At 40.2% G+C, this 23,126-nt stretch overlaps 1 protein-coding gene and 1 long non-coding RNA gene across 2 annotated transcripts in view; one reads left to right on the forward strand and one right to left on the reverse strand.

The window, feature by feature from the left end:
- LOC129783142 (nuclear cap-binding protein subunit 1-like) overlaps positions 1 to 23,126 on the reverse strand; it is a 63,928-nt gene that overhangs the window by 36,776 nt on the left and 4,026 nt on the right. Inside the window, exons 4-9 of the mRNA XM_055792943.1 lie at positions 22,513 to 22,669; positions 19,624 to 19,731; positions 18,590 to 18,711; positions 18,030 to 18,099; positions 16,411 to 16,626; positions 2,006 to 2,103 (exon numbers count right to left, since the gene is read on the reverse strand). Coding sequence (XP_055648918.1) covers positions 2,006 to 2,103; positions 16,411 to 16,626; positions 18,030 to 18,099; positions 18,590 to 18,711; positions 19,624 to 19,731; positions 22,513 to 22,669 — 771 coding nt within the window. The remainder of the gene's footprint in view (positions 1 to 2,005; positions 2,104 to 16,410; positions 16,627 to 18,029; positions 18,100 to 18,589; positions 18,712 to 19,623; positions 19,732 to 22,512; positions 22,670 to 23,126) is intronic.
- LOC129783147 (uncharacterized) lies at positions 4,618 to 8,321 on the forward strand. The gene is made up of 3 exons (XR_008745131.1): positions 4,618 to 4,725; positions 6,839 to 6,942; positions 8,078 to 8,321. It is a non-coding gene; the product is annotated as an uncharacterized LOC129783147 (long non-coding RNA).

Raw genomic sequence — 23,126 nt, forward strand, 5'->3', positions numbered from 1 at the left:
CTCCCACAAGATGGGGAGAAAACCAAAGGAAGATGGGAAGACTCATGGATCAAGATAATGACAGCACACACAAACAAAGCAAAATCAGGATTTAATTCACAACTTCCTATTGGCAGAAGGATGTCCAGCCACTTCCTGGAAAGCAGGGTCTTAGCATATGTAATGGCTGCTTGGGAAAAAAACCACCATAACCATGAACGTCTCCCCCTTCCTCCTCCTTTTCCCAAACTTTTATTGCTGAGCACAACATCATATGGTACAGGCTATCCCTTTGGTCAGTTGGGGTCAGCTGTCCTGGATGTGTCCTCTCACAGCCTCTTGCCTACCTCCAGCCTACTTGCTGAGGGGGTATTGAGTAACAAAGGCCACCTTGACACTGTGCAAGCACTGCTCAGCAATAGTTAAAATATCAGTGTGTTATCAACACTGTTTTGGTCACAAATCCAAAGCACAGCACCATATGGACTGCTATTAAGAAAATTAACTCCATCCCAGCCAGACCCATTAAATGACTTTAAAATAATGACTTTGAAGAATGCTCAGCAGAGGTTTCCCCCCAACCCTTTTTCCTTGGGAGCTGCTTTTAAGCTGAGGTTCTTGCACCTGGTCCTGCATGAGCTACACTGCAGTTGTGTTGCAGCTATGCCTACACCTGAGATTTTACCTCCCTGATTCTGACCCACTGACTTGACCTCAGCCCTGCCTCATCACTACAGAATTGCCTGGTGATCACTGGACTGTGCTTGACCCTGGTTATCATCATGGACCCACTCTGCTCTTGATTGGGTCCTGAGGGACTGCACCCTGTCAGCAAGGTCACTGCCCTGCCTGTGCTGGGGTCACCCTCAGCATCCCTTTCCTTGCAGGGCACCCTACCTTTGTGGCTCTCTGACAGGCTATTAGAGCATATGTTAATGCCACCTAGATTTACAAATCATCAAGATCCTAGCACACCTCTACCAGCAGTTTATCAGGATACCCAATTTAGGGAAGGAAGGGCAGCCAAAAAAAATGATAGTCCACATCCAGACTAAGATTCAAGCCATTAAGAGATAATGGTGGGAAGACAGAAGGGGGTAGGAGCCATAAGATGCCCAGATAAGGAGATACAGAACAGAAACAGTGAGTAAATGCTACTGACTCTCAGAGGTGTCTGACACAGGATGGAAAGAAAAAAGATTGCAACCACTTGTCAACACCTTAAGCATACAAAAAGGCCCCAAACCAGCACACAGCTGCCAAATGAAGAACCCAGGAGACACAAGGAAGACTCAGTAGCTGATGAGAATCCCTTGTCCTTGTCAATTCAAGTAATCTTGAACAGATAACCCAGATACAGGCATCTCTGTGCCTGACTGCTGGACAGACTGCTTGGGACTCACTCATGTTTTGATGCCTGAGAGGGCAAGTGTGAATGAGCTTTACTTCAGTTTTATTTTAAAATTAAACCATCTTCCCTCTTCATAAGGTCTCTCATTGAGATTTGCTACATTGTTGCAACATCATTTCCTACAAACCATTAGAACTTTAAATAATAAACTTTGTTGACAATGTACTGGCTCCCATGCAGATCTAGCTCAATTATCTCTTCCATATAATTACAAAAAGAGGAAAAAAGAATGGGATGAAGAAGAAGCAGGAGCAACAGGAACCTTCCAGACAGAGCCAGTTCAACACTCATGCTTGTGCTGGAAAGCATGGCACAAACACATTGAGAGTCCCTACAGCACTGCATGCTCTGTAGAGAAATCCTGGATAATCCAGGATGGAATCATCAGGGTGCCCCACCCCTACTGAATTACATGAACAAACCATGATCAGGATACTGCAGCCTCACATTATTCCAAACAACAGCATCAACCACAGTTCACTGCACACTTTGGGAAATTCTGAATTCCAAACTTTTACTTAAATGTTGTTGGGCTCCGAAGGTCCCTGATGTTAGGGGAAGCCATGACTGTATATAAACAGTGCTGGGAATCCAGAACAATAAGCAGCACCTTACCAAGTCTTTCTCTCTTTCCAGTGTGATTTGATGATGCAGTGGAGGTTTTCTTCTATTACAAATCTTTCAACAGAATGACTGCCAGGCATGACAGGGCCCTATTAAAATGGAATCAAGATGGATGAAAGATCACTACAGAGAAAAAGAATTTATTAAAAAGTGCATGCACGCACACATAAAAAAATAAATCTTGACAGATTGAATTAGACACTCATGGAGATTTAACATGAGCAAGTTGTAGAATCAACAGCTAAAAGATAGGCTTTTAAACTCCAGTACAAAGTTAACAAAAAAAAGCATTATCATAAGAAAAGATTTTGGATTTTTATACAAGATTTGTACATGAACCATTTAAAAAAACTTATAAACAAAAATGCCCAGCTATGATTTCAACTGCACCCATATTTACAATGAAACAGCTTTGGTGCTGTTTATATTATGTTAAATTGACGCACAATAGTTAAAGAGAATCATAGAATCATTTAGGTTGGAAAAGACCTTTAAGGTCATTGAGTCCAACCATAAATCTAGCACTGCCACGTCTACCACTAAACCATGTCCCTAAGCACCACATCTACACATCTTTTAAATACCTCCAGGGACGGTGACTCCACCACTTCCCTGGGCAGCCTGTTCCAATGCTTGACAACCCTTTTGGTGAAGAAATTTTTCCTAATATCCATTCTAAACCTCCCCGGCACAACTTGAGGCTGTTTCCTCTCATCCTATCGCTTGTTACCTGGGGGAAGAGACCAACACTCACCTCGCTACAACCTCCTTTCAGGTAGTTGTAGAGAGCGATAAGGTCTTCCCTGAGCCTCCTTTTCTCCAGGCTAAACCACACCACTTCCCTCAGCCGCTCCTCATAAGACTTGTGCTCCAGACCCTTCACCAGCTTTGTTGCCCTTCTTTGGACACACTCCAGCACCTCAATGTCTTGTAGCGAAGGGCCCAAAACCGAACACAGTATTTGAGGTGCAGCCTCACCAGTGCTGAGTACAGGGGGCTGATCACTTCCCTAGTCCTGCTGGCCACTCTATTTCTGATGCAAGCCAGGATGCTGCTGGCCTTCTTGGCCACCTGGGCACACTGCTGGCTCATGTTCAGCCAGCTGTTGACCAGCACCCCCCCAGGTCCTTTTCCACCAGGCAGCTTTCCAGCCACTCTTCCCCAAGCCTGTAGCGTTGTGTGCAGTTGTTGTGACCCAAGTGCAGGACCCGGCACTTCTCCTTGTTGAACCTCATACAATTGGCCTTGGCCCATCAATCCAGCCTGTCCAGATCCCTCTGCAGAGCCTTCCTGCGCTCAAGCAGATCAACAGTCTCCCCTCGTAATGGTGTCATCTGCAAACTTCCTGAGGGTGCACTCAATCCCCTTATCCAGATCACTGATAAAGATATTAAACAGGACTGGCCCCAACACTGAGCCCTGGGGAACACCACTTGTGATCAGCCACCAGCTGGATTTGACTCCATTCACAACCACTCTTTGGGCTTGGCCATCCAGTCAGAACAAGGACTAGTGATTTTGAGGCTTGTCCCAGCTGCTTATAGAATATTTCCTCTGCCTCTTCATCCCGGTTGGGTGTTGTATAACAGATTCCCACCATGACATCTGCCTTGTTGGCCTTCCCCCTGATTCTCACTCATAAACACTCAACCCTATTGTCACCATCATTAAGCTCAGTCACTGCACAGAAGCATTTAGGTCGTTCCTGGAGCTTTATGTTGGCATAAAGTGCAAGAGGAAATGTACATCTATGCAGTAGAGAATGTTATAAATGTCTGTAATTGAAATAAAAACCCCCAAATCATTGTATCTTTCTTAAATGTAATCGTTACTCCTGAAATCATGCTGAAATAAATCCCCTTGTACCCTTCATTGTAGCCTACAAAAATGTCTTTCAACCCAGCTCTCACCTTGCTTTTGTTGCTAACAAAAGGTATTACGCTATGAGTTAGTTGCCTGCACAAGCATACTGCTGTTGGCTTGTGCTGTTGTGTTTAAATCAGTCAATAACATGCAGGTTAGTAATTTGTTTTTTAAAAAACAAAACGTGGGGAGGTCATTTGTGTGGCAGTTCATCAACTCATTAAGTGTGTAGATATTTCTGTATGTGACTTCTAATTATGAAAACTTAATCTACCTAAAATAAAAAGAGAGTTAATAGGAAGTCTTAAGTAATCTTTCTAACAAGTCTGGTGCGTTATGATTCTTTGTGCATACTATTGCAAAGTCTTGAGAAACACCCACAGTGTAATGAAAAAATATCCTAGCTAGTGTCTGGATTAGCTACTTGCAAATTTATTACATCCTCTTAATGATAGTTTTATAGATAAGCACATCAAGCAGCAGAGTTCTCTCCTGCATTTAAAAGCAAGAAAACTGTAGCCTAGCTTTGAGGAGTAAGTTTGCCCTGAGGCAGGGTTATATTGCTTTTAGGAGATGTTTTGTCTCTGCAACATTTTAAACTCAGGACAGTTCCATTTGTCAGGGCGTAGCCTTTCCAGAATTGTTGCAGATTGGCCAAAAGAAAATGTTGGGACCATCTAAACCCCTTACTACATGATTCTGCTTCATTGCCCTGATCCTAACCCCTCTATTCACTACCTATATTTCTTTAAAGGTTTCACGAAGTCTTCAAAGTACTTGCTGAAAGTGATGAGGGGAAACTCCATGTCCTGAGAGTTGTATATGAGGTTTGGAAGAATCATCCGCAAGTAAGAGCATCAATGGCAGATATTTGTTGAAGTTGCCTCTCACAGAAAGTCATGTTAAAATATAAAGCATTACAATTTCCTTTGTTTACTTAAAAATACTGTCTATTTGTATTTAAATGAATTGAAGTTGTGTTTACTACTGTTAAGTGCCTTAAACTGGACATCAAATTTATTCTCTATCAGTGAGATTTTCATGTTAAAAGTTCAGCGTAGAAGACTTTCAGCCTTGTGCTATGGTCTGGTTTACGAGAGAGTAACTTAAAAAACAAACCAAAACAAACCCAAGCCAACCCAACCCTGTTTTTCTTCAAGATTTCAATACTAGAACAGTGTTCTTGTGCTTTTTGATTTTTAAGATGTAGATCTAGTAACACAGAAGTAGGCTGAAGAGAGAACCTGATTAGTAGGGTAAAAAGATAGAACCTGGTTATTTAGCACTTGTGTGGTTTTTCACTAGCAATCACGAGCCACAAAGACCAGGTTGGAATCAGTGTTATGTACAGGCAGAGCAAGGAAATCTGCTCTGAACCAATGTTCAGAACAGATTTGTCTGTGACACTACCATGCTTAAAATTAATTCCTGAGTCTGATGAAATAATGTGCTGAAAGAACTATGAAAAATACCTCAGTTTAGAACATGCAGTTTCTTCACAGCAGTTGTTGTTTCCCCGTGTTGATGTTGTTTTATAAATGGAGAACAGTAAGAAACTTGTATTCATTTTTTCTCTATTAGTTATTTGGATACTTTTCCCTGGTGTGTTTGTAATATATGATATTATGTCTGGAAGTGATTGCTGCCTCACTTGCATGAGCCAGACTTGCAAAAATAATCTCATTGAGTGCTGGAGAATCCTTGCATCTACTACTGGGCCTAAGGCCCATTTTCTAGGGTTACTAAAAGATTGCTTTTAATATTCTTAAAAGTCAGGTCCTGAAAGAGAGGTAAGATATTGTAAAATAGCTTCTTAAATAAAATGCTCAAAAAAAGCAGAGATTAAATATATATATAAGTTCCTATCTGAAATATCAACCTTTAAATTATGGATGGTCACAGCCTCAACTATTTTCTGGGGGCACAAAGGCTTTGATGTCATAAAGGGAAACTTTAACATGAAGATCGAATACTTTCACGAATTCCTATGTCTGTGTTACATGAAGGCTCAAACTGAATTATCTAGATGATGTCAGGAAGAATTTCTTAAGACAAATGCATATAGGAAGTAGTCTTGGAAATTGAGAAACGAGTCATGAGTTCTCTGTTTCATTCCATTAATTTAGTTTTCTACCTTAAATTGAGCTTTGTTACAATTTCTTATTATATTTGAGAATGGATGATTATGAGAATAAACACGTTGCAGGTTGAGTTTCTTGGGTATTGTGGTATGGAGTACATGAATAATTAAGATGGGCCCTTTCTTCTGAATGTCACAAAGCTGTTCTAATCAAAAGATTTTGTAGCTACCTGCTTGATTTTCCCACAAACCTCATCCAAGGTAGGGTCCTGTAGTAAATACTTATATACGGTGCTGGTTTCATTCTAAAATGAAGAGTTCCTGCAGGAAAGAGCACATGGTTGTGGTTGGGGACTGTCAAAGTCCAAGGAGAGTAGGCTAGCAGTTGCTGTTACCTTATGGTTATGTAACAGGAGCATGTCTTCTGGTTGGATACTCCAATGTTGACTATTGGGACTTGCTTCTCTGATGCCTTGTTTCAAAATTCAGTTCTTGTATTTTTGCTCTTGGGAATAGCAGAAGTACTCACTTGAATGAAAAGTGAAGTCATCATATATGAAGAATAAAGATGACTTGTTAAAATGCGAATGCATACTTGGCATGATTGATACAGCTCCCCTAGTTTGAGCATTTTTAGGTTCAGCAAATGAGATGTCTAATTTAAGCAATACTAGCTTCCTAAAGTGTTTGAAATCACTCGTTAATTTGACTAATGTATTTGCAAAGTTGCATAAAACCAAACTTGACTCTAATAACTTTTCATACAACCCAGCACTAGATGTACCTTAGCCCACAGTAATTTCACAGATTCCATGTTGCAGCAGGTAAACTTGAACATTTCTTGTAGTAGGAATGACCATCTTGTCTTTCCCAAAATGTAGATGATTGCTGTTCTTGTGGATAAGATGATTCGAACACAGATTGTTGATTGCGCTGCAGTAGCAAACTGGATCTTCTCTTCAGAACTTGCACATGATTTTACTAGGTAACAAGTATGGAATTTCTGTCTTGAGTTGCTTTTTATCTGACTTTTTATTTTAAATTATTAGAATCCATTTTTTAAAAATTTAGAATAATTGTAGTGTTTCCTTTATTATTTTGCTTTAAACTCTACATAAAATTGTGTTGCTTCCCTAAAACACAAGCTTTAGGATTTTCCTCTGAGCTGCAGCGTACATTTCTATGTCCTGCAAAAAGCTATGCTAGCAAGATTCATGCAAGTAGCCTGTAAGTTTGCCAAAGTGGAAGGAGAAGCTCTAGGACCATTTCTGGACAAGAACCATCAACCCTGTTGTATAGCTGCTAGCCTGGTGGAGTCTTGGCTTGCACCTAGGGCATATAGGTGTGTTGTTTAGTCTGGAGAAAAGGAGGCTGAGGGGGGAACTTATTGCTCTCTACAACTACCTGAAAGGATGTTGTAGACAGAGTCTCTTCTCCCAGGTAACAAGTGATAGGACAGGAGGAAATGGACTCAAGTTGTGCCAGGGGAGGTTTAGATTAGACATTAGGAAAAATTGCTTTACTGAAATTGTTTACCAAGCATTGGAACAGGCTGCCCAGGGAAGTGGTGGAGTCACCATCCCTGGAGGTATTTAAAAGATGTGTAGATGTGTAGATGTGGTGCTTAGGGACATGGTTTAGTGGTGGACTTGGCGGTCCTGGGTTAGCGGTTGGACTTGATGATCTTAAAGGTCTTTTCCAACCTAAACGATTCTATGATTCTATGTATCCTGCATCACCCTCCGATATATTGTTTACTGAGAGTGGGAAAAATGCTCAGACCTGGCATTTTGATGCTAGTAGTGTTGCAGAATGATTCTGAAATAAAGTGCTGGTTTGGTAATTCAGTGCAAAGTACAGGTAAGAAGTGAGTGATATGCTTTCTTAATATTGAATGTTTGCTCGCTCCAGTAGATGTCCTAGGTAATGGCAATGAAATGTTGTAAATCTCCCCCAGATCAATGTTGTGCACTTTTCTATCTAACTTGCTCTGTAGCAATACAAAGTTGCCCTGTTTCTGATGATTTGAATAAGAAGAATTGAGAGTTATAGCAGATCTGCACATTTTCTGTCTTGGAGCAGTGTGCAATTTACTGTTTTGGGTTCTGCATCTTTCCTAGGTTCTACATCTGGGAAATCTTACATTCCACTATTCGTAAAATGAACAAGCATGTACTGAAGATTCACAAAGAACTGGATGAAACTAAGGCAAGATTGGCAAGACAGCACAAAAGGGTAATTTGGATTTTGGGGTTTTTTTTATACATATATTTGACACTTAAGTAACCCACAGGCTGTCACATATCAGACTGACACACAATTGGTTCTTGGAGGGGCTGAATAAAGAGTCAGGAGGCATATCTACATGTGTTGCCATCTCTAGTACTAGGACACTAAAGTCAACACAATTTTTTGTATGTTTTTCTAAAGGCTTTTAGAGCTTGAGAATTCAGTGAAGTCTTTAAAGAAGTTCATGTGCATTTGCACCATTCAAGGTTTTTCTTGTAAGTTTTTGTTCCAATGTGAGCTTCTTTCACTCTGTCTTTTGAATCTTGGTTCCTGTTACATTATTGGGTAGCAATAGGAACAGTCAAATTCATACTCAAGTTTATTGTAGGTTGTTAGTTACTTTCAGATTTTACTAGTAAGTAGTCATTTAGGACCTCGTATCTTGTGTGGAGAAGTGCATGGAAACAGCCAGCTGTCATTGAGAAGAAGAGATACCTGTCGCTGTTCTTTTAACAGATGCTGCTGGATTCGGACAGTTGCATCTGCCTTTTGCTTCTCTTGAATTTTATTTTCAAATGTCCTTGTATGACCTAGACTACTATTTACAGTGAGATTTACAGATTTACAGTGACTATCAAATATTTTTAGACACATTGTGTGACTCAAGTCCTAAGCAATAGTAGAAACTTGTTATTCCTGGACAAGCAGCTGGGTTACTGGGATTTTGTACTGCACTGGGAAAAAGAAGGTGCTTTCTGTGCCTTCCTCATTTGAGTGTTTTGTGGCACCAAATACTTTCAGTGTCCCTAGCCAGCCACTCCAGTCTAATTAGTCCTTATTTTAGTTCACATTTGGCTATTTTGGGGCTTCAGGTCTAAGTAATAATGCTGTAAAGTACAGTGAGAGTGGCATCTCCTGTACCAACCCCAGAGGGCAGTACCCAAGACAGTTTGGCTGACTACAATATTTAATCCTGATATCAAATGAAGCCAATTTATAGAAATTATCTTAGTTTCATAGAAAGGAGAGTATTTCCTTTTTGATCTATGCTCTTCCAGTACCTGCACAAAACACTAGGCTACTTCTAAATTTTTGGCCTAGGTTAACATCAGAATTTGGTACAACATGGAACACATGCAGGATCGTGCAAAAATTGTCACCAGCACAAGTCATTTCCTATGAGCATCAGCTGAGAAATCACTAGGACCTCATGGTTTGCTGATGTCAGTTCATCCCAACTCTTTCAGGTCTTCTCCTTGCTCATTCCCAGCAGCAGCCATGGTAGTTGTTTTATCAATAATCCAGATTATTGATAAAGATATTAAACAGGACTGGCCCCAACACTGAGCCCTGGGGAACACCACTTGTGATCAGCCACCAGCTGGATTTGACTCCATTCACAACCACTCTTTGGGCTTGGCCATCCAGCCAGCTTTTTACCCAGTGTAGAGCAAAATCATCCAAGCCATGAGTAGCCAGTTTGTCCAGGAGAATGCTGTGGGAGACAGTGTCAAAAGCTTTACTGAAGTTCAGGTAGACAACATCCAAAGCCTTTCCCTCATCCACTTATCAGGTCATCTTGTCATAAAAGGAGATCAGGTTAGTCAAGCAGGACGTGACTTTCATAAACCTATGATGGCTGGGCCTGATCCCCCTGTTGTCCTGCATGTGCCATGTGATGGCACTCAGGATGATCTGCTCCATAACCTTCCCTGGCACTGAGGTCAGGCTGACAGGCCTGTAGTTCCCCATCCTCCTTCTTGCCCTTCTTGTAGATGGGCATCACATTGGCTAACCTCCAGTCAAATGGGACCTCCCCTGTTAGCCAAGACTGTGGGAGAGGAGGACAGAGAATGTCTTAAGATAGATATATGAGAGGAGGATGGAGAATGTCTGATCTGGCAGGAGATGAGAGAACAGCTGGGTATTGTGAAGGAGAGTAAGAAACAAACATGGTTATCTAGTAGTCAAAAGGTGTGTGCATGCTTGTAGTGATATATAGCTATGTAACTGCATGAATGGTTTCTGCCCTGAGCCTGGTGGTACATACAGCTGGAATTTGTATCTGGGCTCAGAGATATAAATATGAGCTTCTCTGTACAATAAAGTGTCGCTGGTTGCACCACAACTGGAGTATGTGACTTCATACGCCACACAGGACTGTTGATAAATGAGGGAGAGTGGCTTGGGGAGCTCTTCTGCCAGCTTCCTCAGTACCCTCAGTTGGATCTCATCCGTCCCCATAGACTTGTGCATGTCCAAGTGGAGCAGCAGGTCACTAACTGTTTCCTCCTGGACTGTGAGGACTTCATTCTGCTCCTCGTCCCTGTCTTCCAACTCAGGTGGCTGAGTACCCTGAGGGTAACTGGTCTTGCTATTAAAAACTGAGGCAAAGAAAGTGTTAAGTACCTCAGCCTTTTCCTCATCCTTTGTGGCAATGTTGTTCCCCCCCCCCCCCATCAAATAAAGGATGCAGATTCTCCTTGGCCCTCCTTTTGTTTCTAATGTATTTGTAAAAACATTTTCTGTTATCTTTTACAGCAGTGGCCGGCCTGAGTTCTAGCTGGGCTTTTGCCTCTATAATCTTCGCCCTGCATAACCTTGCGACATCCTTATAGTCCTCCTGAGTCGCCTGCCCCTTCTTCCAAAAGTAGTAAACTCTCCTTTTTTTCCCTGAGTTCCAGCCAAAGCTCTCTGTTCAGCCAGGCCAGTCGTCTTCCCTGCTGGCTCATCTTTCAGCACATGGGGATGCCCGCTCCTGTGCCTTTAAGACTTCCTTCTTGAAGAATGCCCAGCCTTCCTTGCCCTGCCTCCCAAGGGACTCTGCCAACCAGGCTCCTAAACAGGCCAAAGTCTGCCCTGTGGAAGTCCAAGGTAGCAGTTTTGCTGACCCCACTCCTTACTTCTCAGAGAATCTAAAACTTTATCATCACGTGATCGCTATCCCCAAAACAGCCTCTGACCACCACATCACCCACCAGTCCTTCTCTGTTTGTAAACAGCAGGTCCAGTGGGGCATCTCCCCTGGTTGGCTCACTGACCAGCTGTGTCAGGAAGTTCTCTTCCCCACACTCCAGGAACCTCCTAGACTGTTTCCTCTCTGCTGTGTAAGTACTTCTATATTTAGGCAGCTGGGACCATGCTAAAGGGTTGACATTTTGCATCTTTTGTTTTTTCAGGTTACATAAAATCATTATACATCAGGAGTATATTAATACACACTTCATCTTTTCCAGTTACACCACAGAAGATCAGAGCGATCTGGGAACTGACAATACAGCCTGCTCTAGTTGCAAACTGAAAACATTGCACCTTTAATAATCTTGATGTTCTATCTTTATGCACGTTATAAAAGCATAGTTTAATAGCTAGCTTAACAAACATGCTTTACTTCATAATTATTCTACAGTGTCTCTTCGTTGTATATTCATTGTCTGTTACTATGCATCAGCTGATGCAAGAACTCGATTGCATACCAGTACCTTATTATCCTTTATAGCCTTGTAAAACTAGACCCCAAAGCATCACAAATCTACATTTATAGCAAGTGCAATACTTGCAAAAGATAATTCTCAGAGCCAATGAAATAGTTATCTTCCAAAAACCCAAAAGGAAGTTCCAGAAACATCCTTAAAAGTAGGATAGAATGATTTCATAAGCATATTGTTAATTCTTTGTAATGTGCTCACAGTTATGCATCAATGTTCCAGAAAATACAACTAAATGGCACTGAGATTACTGTATCTATTTGCTCTTTCCATTGTGGCTATGGTAACAGCTCTGTTCACAGAAAGGTGGAAATTTTGACTAGGCAAGGGCAATCTCACTATATAACTGAAAAACCATCAAGGTATAAAGCCTGCAGGAGCGAGTAAAGGCCATACTGTTAGATGAGTGATGTTGCATGTTAAAGGCAGCACAGATACAAATCAGATCAACTAGCTAAACATGTAAATAAGTAACTGAACACTAATGGATTGAAATTCCAGGCCTAAACAGGGAAAAGATATAGTATTTGACTACATAACTGACCGTGACAGCAACATAGGCTATAAAAACACACTACTGCATTTTTTTCATTTTACATACTTAGCTTCAAAAAGGGCGTTATGAATAGAAGCTAAAAGTGGCAGCTAACAAGTTCCATTTTTGAGGGTGGCACAGAGACTATTTAAAGTTACCATGCAGCAAATGCATACTATTTACTGAGAGAGACTTGCAAAAAGGAAATCAGATATGCTAAACACTATTAGTACAAGAAGCTAGCAAAAGGAATCCTGAAAGCTGAAGTTGTGTTTAGATGATGATGTTGATGCGTGTTGTACAAGAACAAGGATTTATTTGTGAAACACACACTATTAAGGCCCAAGACATTTGTCTTGACACTGAACAAAATGTTTGTCATTTTGAAATACATCCTGATGAAACCCCTGAAACTGTATTTGTACGTGTTGGAAATGGATGTGCTTGTATGAGAACCCTTTGTGATTTTATACTTACAGACAACACCACTGTGGAGACACATAATCACTCAAATATCTGTATTTGTAATTTTACCAAAATTATAAGATGTGACTTTAACTATTCAGCTCCTGGCACAACCTATCAATTGTTACAATCAGACTACACACCTTATCAAAAGTTACTACCTACCTCCATTGGAATGAACATTACATTGGTAAGAAAATGCTCCAACACAATGACCTAACTCAATTGCTAAAGCAAATCCAAGACAATGGGCAAAATACTAATTACCATCCATCATGATACAGAGAAGATTCACCATGTCCTAGAAAGAGTGAAGAAAGACAGAGAACATCACTGGTGGGATACCTTATTCGGATAGTCATCGACAGCAATAGGAATCCTGAATCAAATACTACATCCCATCATAATTTTATTAATCTCTGTTGTGTTATGGTTAGTGTTAAACATTATTTTATATGTTAAGGTATGGAGGACAGCTAAGCAGATAACACCATTTACAAAAACCTTGCATATATAACACTGCTTAAGAATCACATTTAACAAAAGGCAGCTTCCCTCTAATCATAATTGGAATATAACATCACTCTGTTTATAAGCATAGAGGCAAGAGGCGACCACACTACCACTCTATGAGAGATAGATTGACTTTAGTAACGGGGTGGATTGTGGTGGCGCACTTCTCCCCCTTGGTCTGGGCTGTTCTACAACCCCAGGAGATACCGATTAGGACTTGGCAGCTTGAGTAATGAGTTGGGCGGTTAAGCACCCCAGACACTGTCTACTGAAACTCCCGTTGACTGGCTGGAGCAGGGAATGAGAATGGAGACAATCAGTTATTCCCTGACAACCACAGAACACTCTTGCCTGGATCGTAGTCCAAGTGGTAACCCAAGTGGAATGACAGCATTGATCTTGGAATTTTTGAAATATTACCAACTCAGGTTGCAGCGAGAATGGAAATTTACTGATGACTAAAACCAATCATCTCACAGCAGTCCTAAAGTGAGACCCTTTTGAGCTCTCCTGGACCACAGCAGGCTGCGGCCAGCATCTCTCTGAGCAGGACGCTGCTCAGAGCTCGTGAACTACCAAGTTTGCGATACTAGGGGGACTGTCGCTGAAAGCTGACAACAGGGCCTGGGCTGATACCCCTGCTCCTCAAGGCTCAACCCTTCACCCACTGAGGAATGCAAAAGGTGTATTTCACTGAACACAAGGGGAACTTTTAACAGGTATACCTTTGTCAAAATAAGTATTACAATCTTGAACTGGTTAAGTTATTCTAGTAATTTGAACAAATTCCATTGATTTGTTTTGTTGCCAAAATCCTATGGATAATCCTGAATTGTGAAAAAATCCTCTCTCTCTCCCCCCTTACCCTTTAGACATTGTCCAAGTCTGAGACTGACTGGACTTAGCTGTACCTAAACTCCGTAAGAGTCTAAGAAAGCAAGGAGGTCTATTCTGGACCTCATGACTCAACAGTAGAATTCCCCTTACTCTTTATATTTCTCTAGATCTAATCCATTGTCCAAGTCTGAGACTAGGAGTAGACCTAGCCGCACATAAACTCTGAGAGTTTAGAAAGCAAGGGGGTGTACCCTGAACCTCATGACTCAGTAGAAGGGTCTCCCTTACTCTTTATCCCACTCTCTATATCTCTCCCATTAGACATAAACCATTGACCAAGTCTGAAACTAAGACTGGATCTAGCTGCACCTAAACTTTATGAGAATTTAGAAAGCAAGGGGGTCCACTCTAAACCTCGTGACTCAACAGAAGGATCTCCTTTACTCTCTTACGCATTTGATCTCTATAAGCTATTTCCAACTCTGTTCTGACTCAATTTCAATTTGATTTATCTCTGTGCATTTAGTCCACATAATAAATAATAGAGTGAACCTTGCCATCAAATCTTGTGTAGTTGCATTTCCACAAATTCATATTAAACCTATTTCACTCAAACCCTTAGTGGTGATTCTTTAAGCGACCTGACATAAACCACTCATTTTGCAACACGTGCCAACAAGTGATTACCCACTGAAGAGTTCAAGGAACTTGAGAATGAAATAGCTGAGCTATTAATTGAGATGCATATCCTCTCATTCAAAATCAACTAAGATTATATCAATTGCAAAGGTCTTCCAGGAAATTGTAAACCAACAAGGCTGACTTCCATATTGGGAAAATTATTGAAAACTAATAGAAAATAATAGCATTAAGAAGCTGTTTGGAGAAGCAGTAGCACAGCTTTTGTAAAGTCAGGCCTCTCAAACTTATTGGAGTTCTCTAACAAAGTCAACAATCGTGTGTATGAGAAACATGGCTGACAGCCTAGCTAGATCTTCAAAAGGCTTTCATGTAAACTAAGCAACCACAGTACAAGAGGGGAAGTCCTTACACAGAAAAATAACTGGTTAAAAGATAAGTAATCAGTCCTCACAGCAGAGGAGGGTCACCAGCAGAATCCCACAGAAATCTATCCAGGGACCTGTGCTGTTCAGCAGATCCACAAATTATTTGGAAAGGGAGCAGGCGTTGGATACGAAAAAGCTTGCAGATGCTACTTTTAAATAACTTGGTAACAATAAGGACCATTAACGGAAAATTGCAGATAAAAAAAAATCTTGAGAAACTTGGTGTCTGGGTGTTAAAGTAGAAGATAACCATAAAATGACTGGTTGACTTCTCCCTACAGATGGGAAAAAATAGACCAGCTTCACATATAAAGTGGTGAACACTGAACTGCCCTCTACTGTTCAGGAATGCAAACTTGGTTGTAACATAGTTCTATACAAACCTTATCTCAGTATGCAATAACAGACTGGACTTAGCAGAAAAGGAATAGGGAACACCACTGAACATTATGCCATTGTATAGGTTCATGGTGCATCCACATCTTCCATTCCATATGCAGTTCTACTCATACTTGCCACTCTCCCCTCCCCCAACAGGATGTAGCAGAACTGGAAAAGTTTCAGAAAAAGGTGATGGTGATGACCTAGGGTATAGAACAGCTTCTGTATAAGGTACAATTAGACAGGCTACTATCATTCAACCTAGAAAAGACACAGTTGAATCAGGATATGCTAGAGATTTTATAAATGATGAATTGCCTAGAGAGGTTGGAGAGAACAAATGTTTGTTGTCTCTTTCAACGCAAGACTTGAGGGCCATCAAATGAAGCAAACAGGTGAAAAAGCACTTGGGGAAAGCATTTTCTTTTCTTCCTCTATGCATAAGTTCTCTTGTCAAAACATCTGCTCTTAGCCACTGCTGGACACAGAAACTTGGCTAGATGGACTTTTGATCTAACCCAGGTCAACCACTATGTTCCATGTTCTATATTAATCAATTTGAACAGATGGGTAGAGGATAATCTTCAATGTATAAAGTTCCTATGTGCAGCTAGGCTGATGAAACCCAAACCACCATCCTCACAGAAGGAGAGGCTACTACCTGAACACATTTATATTATTAGACATCAAAGAATCCATTCAAGACATATCCTTAATGAAAACATCTGAAAATCACTTATTAAATTTTAAACTTCAATAATCTGCCTGTCAGTATTAGCTCTGTCATCTAGTTAATCTCCCCAGCAGTATCAAAGTGTAATTACTTCTGACTTTCACACTGATAACCATTCTGGGAAAGGTGATACTGCATCCTGACCAGCACTGCCTCGCAACCACCACCCCATTGCACATTCAGTTCCACCCTAGAAAATACATACCTCTGGGTCATCTGTGTAGTCAAACATCCGAAAAATAACCCTTGGCACTGGGTACACTGAATCTTCCGTGTGAGGCGGAGGAGTGAATGGAGGCAGGTTATGCTGCAATGCTTCACAAAGAATACTGTCAAAGGCAAGATAAGGCCTCAGAATATGTCTTTCTTGCCAATGGTCTTTTTTCAGCTTCTGAATCTGGGCCCAAAGGCAGTCCAAGTACTGAAGGAAAAGACACAAAATCTCAGATATGCTGAATTTTATAACTGAACTTGTAGCTCCCTGCGATGTATGGACTAGCAAACATTTAGGTAAATTCCTTATTGCATTCAGAAAAAAACCAAACAAGCACCTATTTAAATTGCTTATTAGAAGCCATCTAATGATTCAGTAAACCAAGAGACAACAACTCTGAACAGCAATCTTGCTCCTAATTTCACACATTAAAGGCATCTGCCATTTTACTAATAAAATAAACACCAGAGTGCAGTCCAGGAGTCCAAGTGTGATACACAAATTCATTCCATCAATATTAATTCAGTCAACATTCATTCCACCTACAAAAAGACCCACATTATTTCAATACTACAATTAAAGATTTAAATACAGTCTAAGAGATACCAAATTGGGGGGAGCAGTAAGTACAAAGAGAGCAGGGCTGATGTTCAGAGGGACATAGCCAGGCTGGAGAAATGTGCTCACAGGAACCTCATGCATTTCAACAAAGGCAAACACCAAACCCTACACCTGGGGAGGAACAACCCCATACATCAGTATATGCTGGGGGCTGACTAACCAGAAAGCAGCTTTGCAGAAAAGGACCTGGGGGTCCTGGTAAACGAGTTAAACATGAGCCAGCAGTGTGCCCTTGCAGCAAAACAAGCCATCCGCATTCTGGGCTTTATCAGCAAGAGCATAGCCAGCAAGTCAAAGGAAGTGATCCTTCCCCTCTATTCAGTACTTTTAAGGCCACATCTGAAGTGCTGTGTCCAGTATTGGGCTCCTCAGTACAAGGCAGACATTGATATTATACGGGAGTGAGTCCAGTGGAGGAAAAAGTAAAAAGCTCAATAAAAAAGAAAAAAAAAGCATATCAGCCACCTCTCCCCTCTAATACTTTTGGTTTAATTATGAAAGAGGGTGCAATTAGTGCTGCATAACATTTGCCTGTATTTGTCTAGCACTTTCTAGAGCTGTAAAAAGCAAAGGTACCACAGGAAGAACACTCTAATAGTTTTCTTTTTGTGGAAGGGAAACATTTTAATGGGTAAATTACATCTTCCTTCTCCAAAAGGTACTTTCAGTACAGAGCCTTGTAACCCCATTTCCCAAGAACATTATATTCAGTGACAATTCCTTGTTTAGCAGCATTTCCTAAAGGGGACTGTCACCAAGCAACAAAATGCTCTCCCACTCACCCAATGCAGCTCTAAGTTTTAGCCCAAGACTTAAGAGAACTTCTTACCTAGAATCCATTTGGAATAAAGACACATGGGAGGGTGATTCAGAAAGAATTAAATTTCTTCTTAAATCACCTTTATTTTAAAATTTCCGAAGAACACTTCAGCTAAATAATTATTTTAAAGCATCTTTTATACAGTACAAAATAAATAAAGCCTACTTGCCTCTTCTTGTGGATGTGGTTTATCAGCAATCCAAACTTGTAACATGGGTACATGAATTTTCTGGCGACGCCTGTTTATATAGGAAAAAAATCTAACACTTAAAAAGCCGATCTAAGAAAGCAATGTTTTCTTATTGTGAATGTACTACTATTTGGTCTATTAAGCTGATGAGATCTGCAGTAATATAAAAGCAGGTTTGTGAACATTTAAATTATCACTGACGCCTAGTCTCAATGGCAATGTTAACTCAAATCACTTAGAGAAAAAGACACAGACACAAACAGACAGGCACAGACACAGGTGACCAGCAGCCCAGTCATAACAATGTAGACATATATGCATCAAGAAAATATTACCTTCAACACACAGAGAAGTTGAGAGTGATACTTAAGTCATTTAGATTCATAAACCTCTCCATCTATTTTATTTTTCAGAGTCTTTTCCTCACAGTTGTTTTTGTCTCAGAATTTAGAGTATTTATAAATTAACAATAATCAAAGCTTTTGATCCATACTTGAATAGGTACCAGAAAGAATATATTTTTACTGGTTATAGCTTACTTCAGATAACTTTCTGTGTGGGACAAGAGGCGATCTATTTCAGCATCTTTCTTCTCATACAACTCCTTTCCAACCCAAGGCAAAGATGACAGAAATGCAAACACATACCAATCACATCGTACCTACAGGAAATAAATTAAAAAGGAATTTCTTTGACAAACTTATTGAATTTGTCTCAATGCAAAGAGTAGCAAATGCATTATTATTTAAAGGGATACAGAGATCAACTCCAGTTAAATCGGCAATCAATACTTGGGATTACAACCATGTGACAGTTCAAGTTCCTGAAAACATGTCAAGAGGCTGTTTGAAAACAGGAATGTATAATTCAAGAGGCAGACATTTAGACATACAATATATTTGGAGACCTACACAAAACCCTTCTAGAGTCTCTTTACTTAAATCATTCAAAGTTACCAATGCCAAATTTCCTGACAAATTTCTCTTAAAACTGTTAACAAAGAAAAAAAAAGTGAAACTGAAGTTGAACTAAGCTATCAACAGAACAATTTAATAACTGACCCTTCCATAAAGTAGTTATGCAACCCATAAGGTGCATCACTGTTACAGTGACCTTAATGTGATCTATGAAATATTTAGGCTACTGCAATGCACTCATCAGCAAAGAAATAGCTAAACCCAATTCCCATAGTCCACAGTCACAGTGTATTAGCTGGATTGGCAGCCAAAGAAAAAATATATTCTTACCTGAAAGATGTTACATTTTATTTGAAACATGACATGCACACATAAGAAAACAAATATACGTTTAGAATCTTTCTGCAAACCAGCTATATATTACAACTGTTCAATAAACTTGGCAAAACTCACTGAGTATTATAGACTTGCCAGAAGCAAAGGAAAAGAAATTTACTTGAGTTACCTCACTACAGAACACTTAAGTAGTTCACTGTATGCATGTATTGTCTAACTCACAAAATCCTTTTATTCATGCTAACTGAATGTTTTCTTCATGATAAAGTGAAATTGTGTAAAAACAGCACAACACTTGAGATGGCAGTTACTATGCTTACTTGTGGTATATCTTCCTCCTGTGTCACACTCACAAAGTTCTCAAACATGGCTACCATTGAAGGTGCAGCTATTACATGACAATTCACAAGATCAGATAGAAAACGAACCTATTGAACAACAACAAAAATGTTATTTTATTAATTTTTAAATCAATACTCTTGCATCCAACCACACAAAAAGAAACAAGCATTAATTCAACTTCAAAGGAGGTGAGGTGGATGTACACACAGAGGGAGGGGGAAAGGGGGAAGAGAGCACAACAGAGCAGGGGTGGAAATGGATGGGGGACAGTGACAGCTGAAGAAGTGAGAGCGAGACACAGGGCACAATATAGAATGTGTCACAGGGTGGGAACATGAGAAGCAGCAGCAAGAATGCACAAGCCAAAACACATGAGCTAGAGCGCATGACAGGGTGGGAGCTCAAGAAAGAACAAAATAGAGGGCACCAACAGTTGACTGCTGAAGAAAGTTGAGTGAGACATAGTGAATGCAATCCAGTACACAATAGTTAGAACACATCTGTGGTTCAAATTTTTTAAATTGATTACTGCTTATGAAAAAGCCTTTGTCTTTAATTATGAATCATTTAACCTGGACAGGGAGCTCAGGGACAACTTTAATGAGCAGGTGGTGTTTGTCCTCAGCCCCCCAAACAAGCAAGATATGAGGAGGAAGATCCAGACAATCAATACTGTGTGCAGCTATGTCATGACAGTAACTCCACCATGCTCAGGCATCTGGCCAATGCCCCTGGCGTGTGCAAATTTTACGAATCATGAGACAGTGCACACCTGCACTTAGCCTAAATGTAAAAGTTTACATATACTAGGTATGTAAACTATTTTTGTTTTTCACCGAGTATAAAGGTGGGCAAGCACCTATGGGTAGACGCACTGCATAGGAATTTTCCCTGTTACAGAGAGACTCCTGGTGCCAGCTGCAATGGGACTTCTCAGCCAAAGTGTGGGCCTGGATGATGTTAAGGTGGTAATTGGTGATGTATCCTTTTCTTAGTGTCTGTAATGCTTTGCAGTAATGATTTGGTGCTTCACTCCTATTGCTCTTTTATCATATTGTGCATGACTAGTACCGTTTCCTTTTATCATATTCCATGCTATTTTTCCTTTATTATAATGTACTAAACTGCATTTATTCTTATATTTGATTTGGAATTCATTTTTACTTCGTATACAGTCAATCAGCAAAATAACATCACAGGGAAGAAACTGGAGAAAGCAGGAGCAAGAGAACGAGCAAGCCTAAGAATGAGGGGGGCACAAGGCATGAGCCAGAGCGCACTACAGGGTGGTAGCTGGAGAAAGAACAAGCAAGAGTGAGACACAGGGTACAAGCCAGAGAAAGAAATAGCCAGAAGACACAGGGCAGGGGCTGGAAAGAGCATGCATGAGACACGGGGCAGGGTCCTGTGAGCGAGAGAGCATGACATGGGGCAGGGGTGAGAGTCAGAGAGAGACATGGGGAGTGGGCAAGGGGTGGGACAGAGGAGCTGCTGGGGGTGTCACACACAGAGTAACATGCACAGAGTATGCAAGACTGAAGATGGAAATTTATTTTTTGCATTTATCCAGAGAATAATAGTACACATCAGTGTTAAATCAGTATGCTGCTCATACAGGACTTTCATACAAAATGCATTTCTACAGTCACTTATTCATAACTTGAACTAGTTTCATACAGACAGACCCTTAAAACCACTGCTACTGTCGTGTTTTAACAAGGCACCAAATTAATGGTATACTGCTAATCAAATTGAAGTGGTTTCAAAAGGAGCCAGCACTGAAAATTATCCACTTGGTCTTCATTACTCACAAGCAGGATGAGCATACAGAACTGATTACAGCCATCCAATAAAACCTATCCACTTGGGAATAAGCTGTCTTTAAAACAACCACCAAACAAATAAATAAAGGGTCCCAACAGGATCAGTATTTGTCTCTGAGCACAGTAGAAATCAATAGCTTTCATTCACCTTCTACATTCTCCTGTAGAACAAACTAGGAGGGAGGAAGAAAAAGAAAACCTCTGATTTCCCAAGAGTTAATTTGACTGTGGGAAATTTCACACACAGTTTGGAGATCAGTTTTGCAATCATAACCTAAATTTTCCTCTCCTTAGGAATACCCACACACTTTCTCCTGGCATGCCTATGGAGCACTACATGGGGATGTCAGAAAAGACCATGCTGATTTAAGAATGATTTACTTCAAAAAAGAAAAAAAGAGAGGGGGAAAAATGTAAATATAGTGAAAAACAAGAAAATTTTGAAAAAAAGAGGATGTTAGTTAAATCCTTACAGTTAACAAAACAAGACCTTGGGAGAAGGAATGGACACCATAAATATGTCAAGCTGGGGCATAACAAGATAAGCTCAAGGAGAACCAAAAGGTTAATGAGACCAAACAGAAAATTACTGGAACTGTGTGTGAATTATCCTAAGTAGCATACTAAAAGATCCACCCTCGAGCAAAGAGAGCCCCCTACTAATAAAGCCCCCTCCCCACAGAACATGCATGGTAAAAAACACACCACTGTAACTTTAAATGGAGACAAGGCTTGTAAGAACCAATGAGAATTAAGTGTGACTAAACGTTAATTGTATAAAAAGTTTTACTATGTGTTAAGAGACATGCTAGCTTTGTGGATTCACCACCTAGCACCCATCTCTGCACAGACATGCAATAAACAAGTATCTCAACTGGGTGTGTGGATCTGCTCTTGCACACTGTGTGAAGAACCCAGAATTGGGATAACCATGTTGCATACAGAAAACCTCCAGCCCCTCTGGATGTCAAAGAGCAAGTAATATTGGGTGAGGACGAGGAGAGGAAGACTAGAGGAAAGAGAGATGTGAAAGATTCCACTTACTAAGTACTCAGCTTCATTATACATGTTGACTTTCAAACATTCTTTGAGCTGACGAATCATGGCTTCTACAAATTCCCCACCAAAGTTGTAGTTCCTGGCATTCAGCAACCCAACTAACGTTGTGTAAATGGTAAGCTTTTCTGGTAATAGACGTGCACTGGTTTAAATGAAGAAATCCAAGCATTTTGTTAGATGTTCATTTATCACATGCCAATCATTGCATTTACATAGCATCTTTGAATCTGCTTTGTATATGTTATGCTTCTCTTGTGTTTAAGCAAGGTAAACTGCTAACCTCATGTGTCCTGTCGACAAAAAATTACAGAACATCCTTTTTAGGACTATAATTCTTTAGGAATATATACACTTCTTTTAACTACATTTCAATAAATTTTCTCTTTATTTTTAACTCATAAGCATTTAGGATTATAGTAGATTCTAAAACCTACAGCAACTACACTTTAAGACATTTTCAGCTGCAGTCTCCAACTCAGCAAAAACTTTTAATCTGGACAAAAGCTGTTATTGAAGCAAAGGACATAAGGTATAAGACTGGAATGACATTTGACAAAAGCTTCTAGTAATATAATTTTAAGTACTGCCCAAATATATAA

This window comes from Falco peregrinus, chromosome W (genome assembly GCF_023634155.1).
Source record: "Falco peregrinus isolate bFalPer1 chromosome W, bFalPer1.pri, whole genome shotgun sequence".
In the NCBI taxonomy this organism is placed as follows: domain Eukaryota; kingdom Metazoa; phylum Chordata; class Aves; order Falconiformes; family Falconidae; genus Falco; species Falco peregrinus.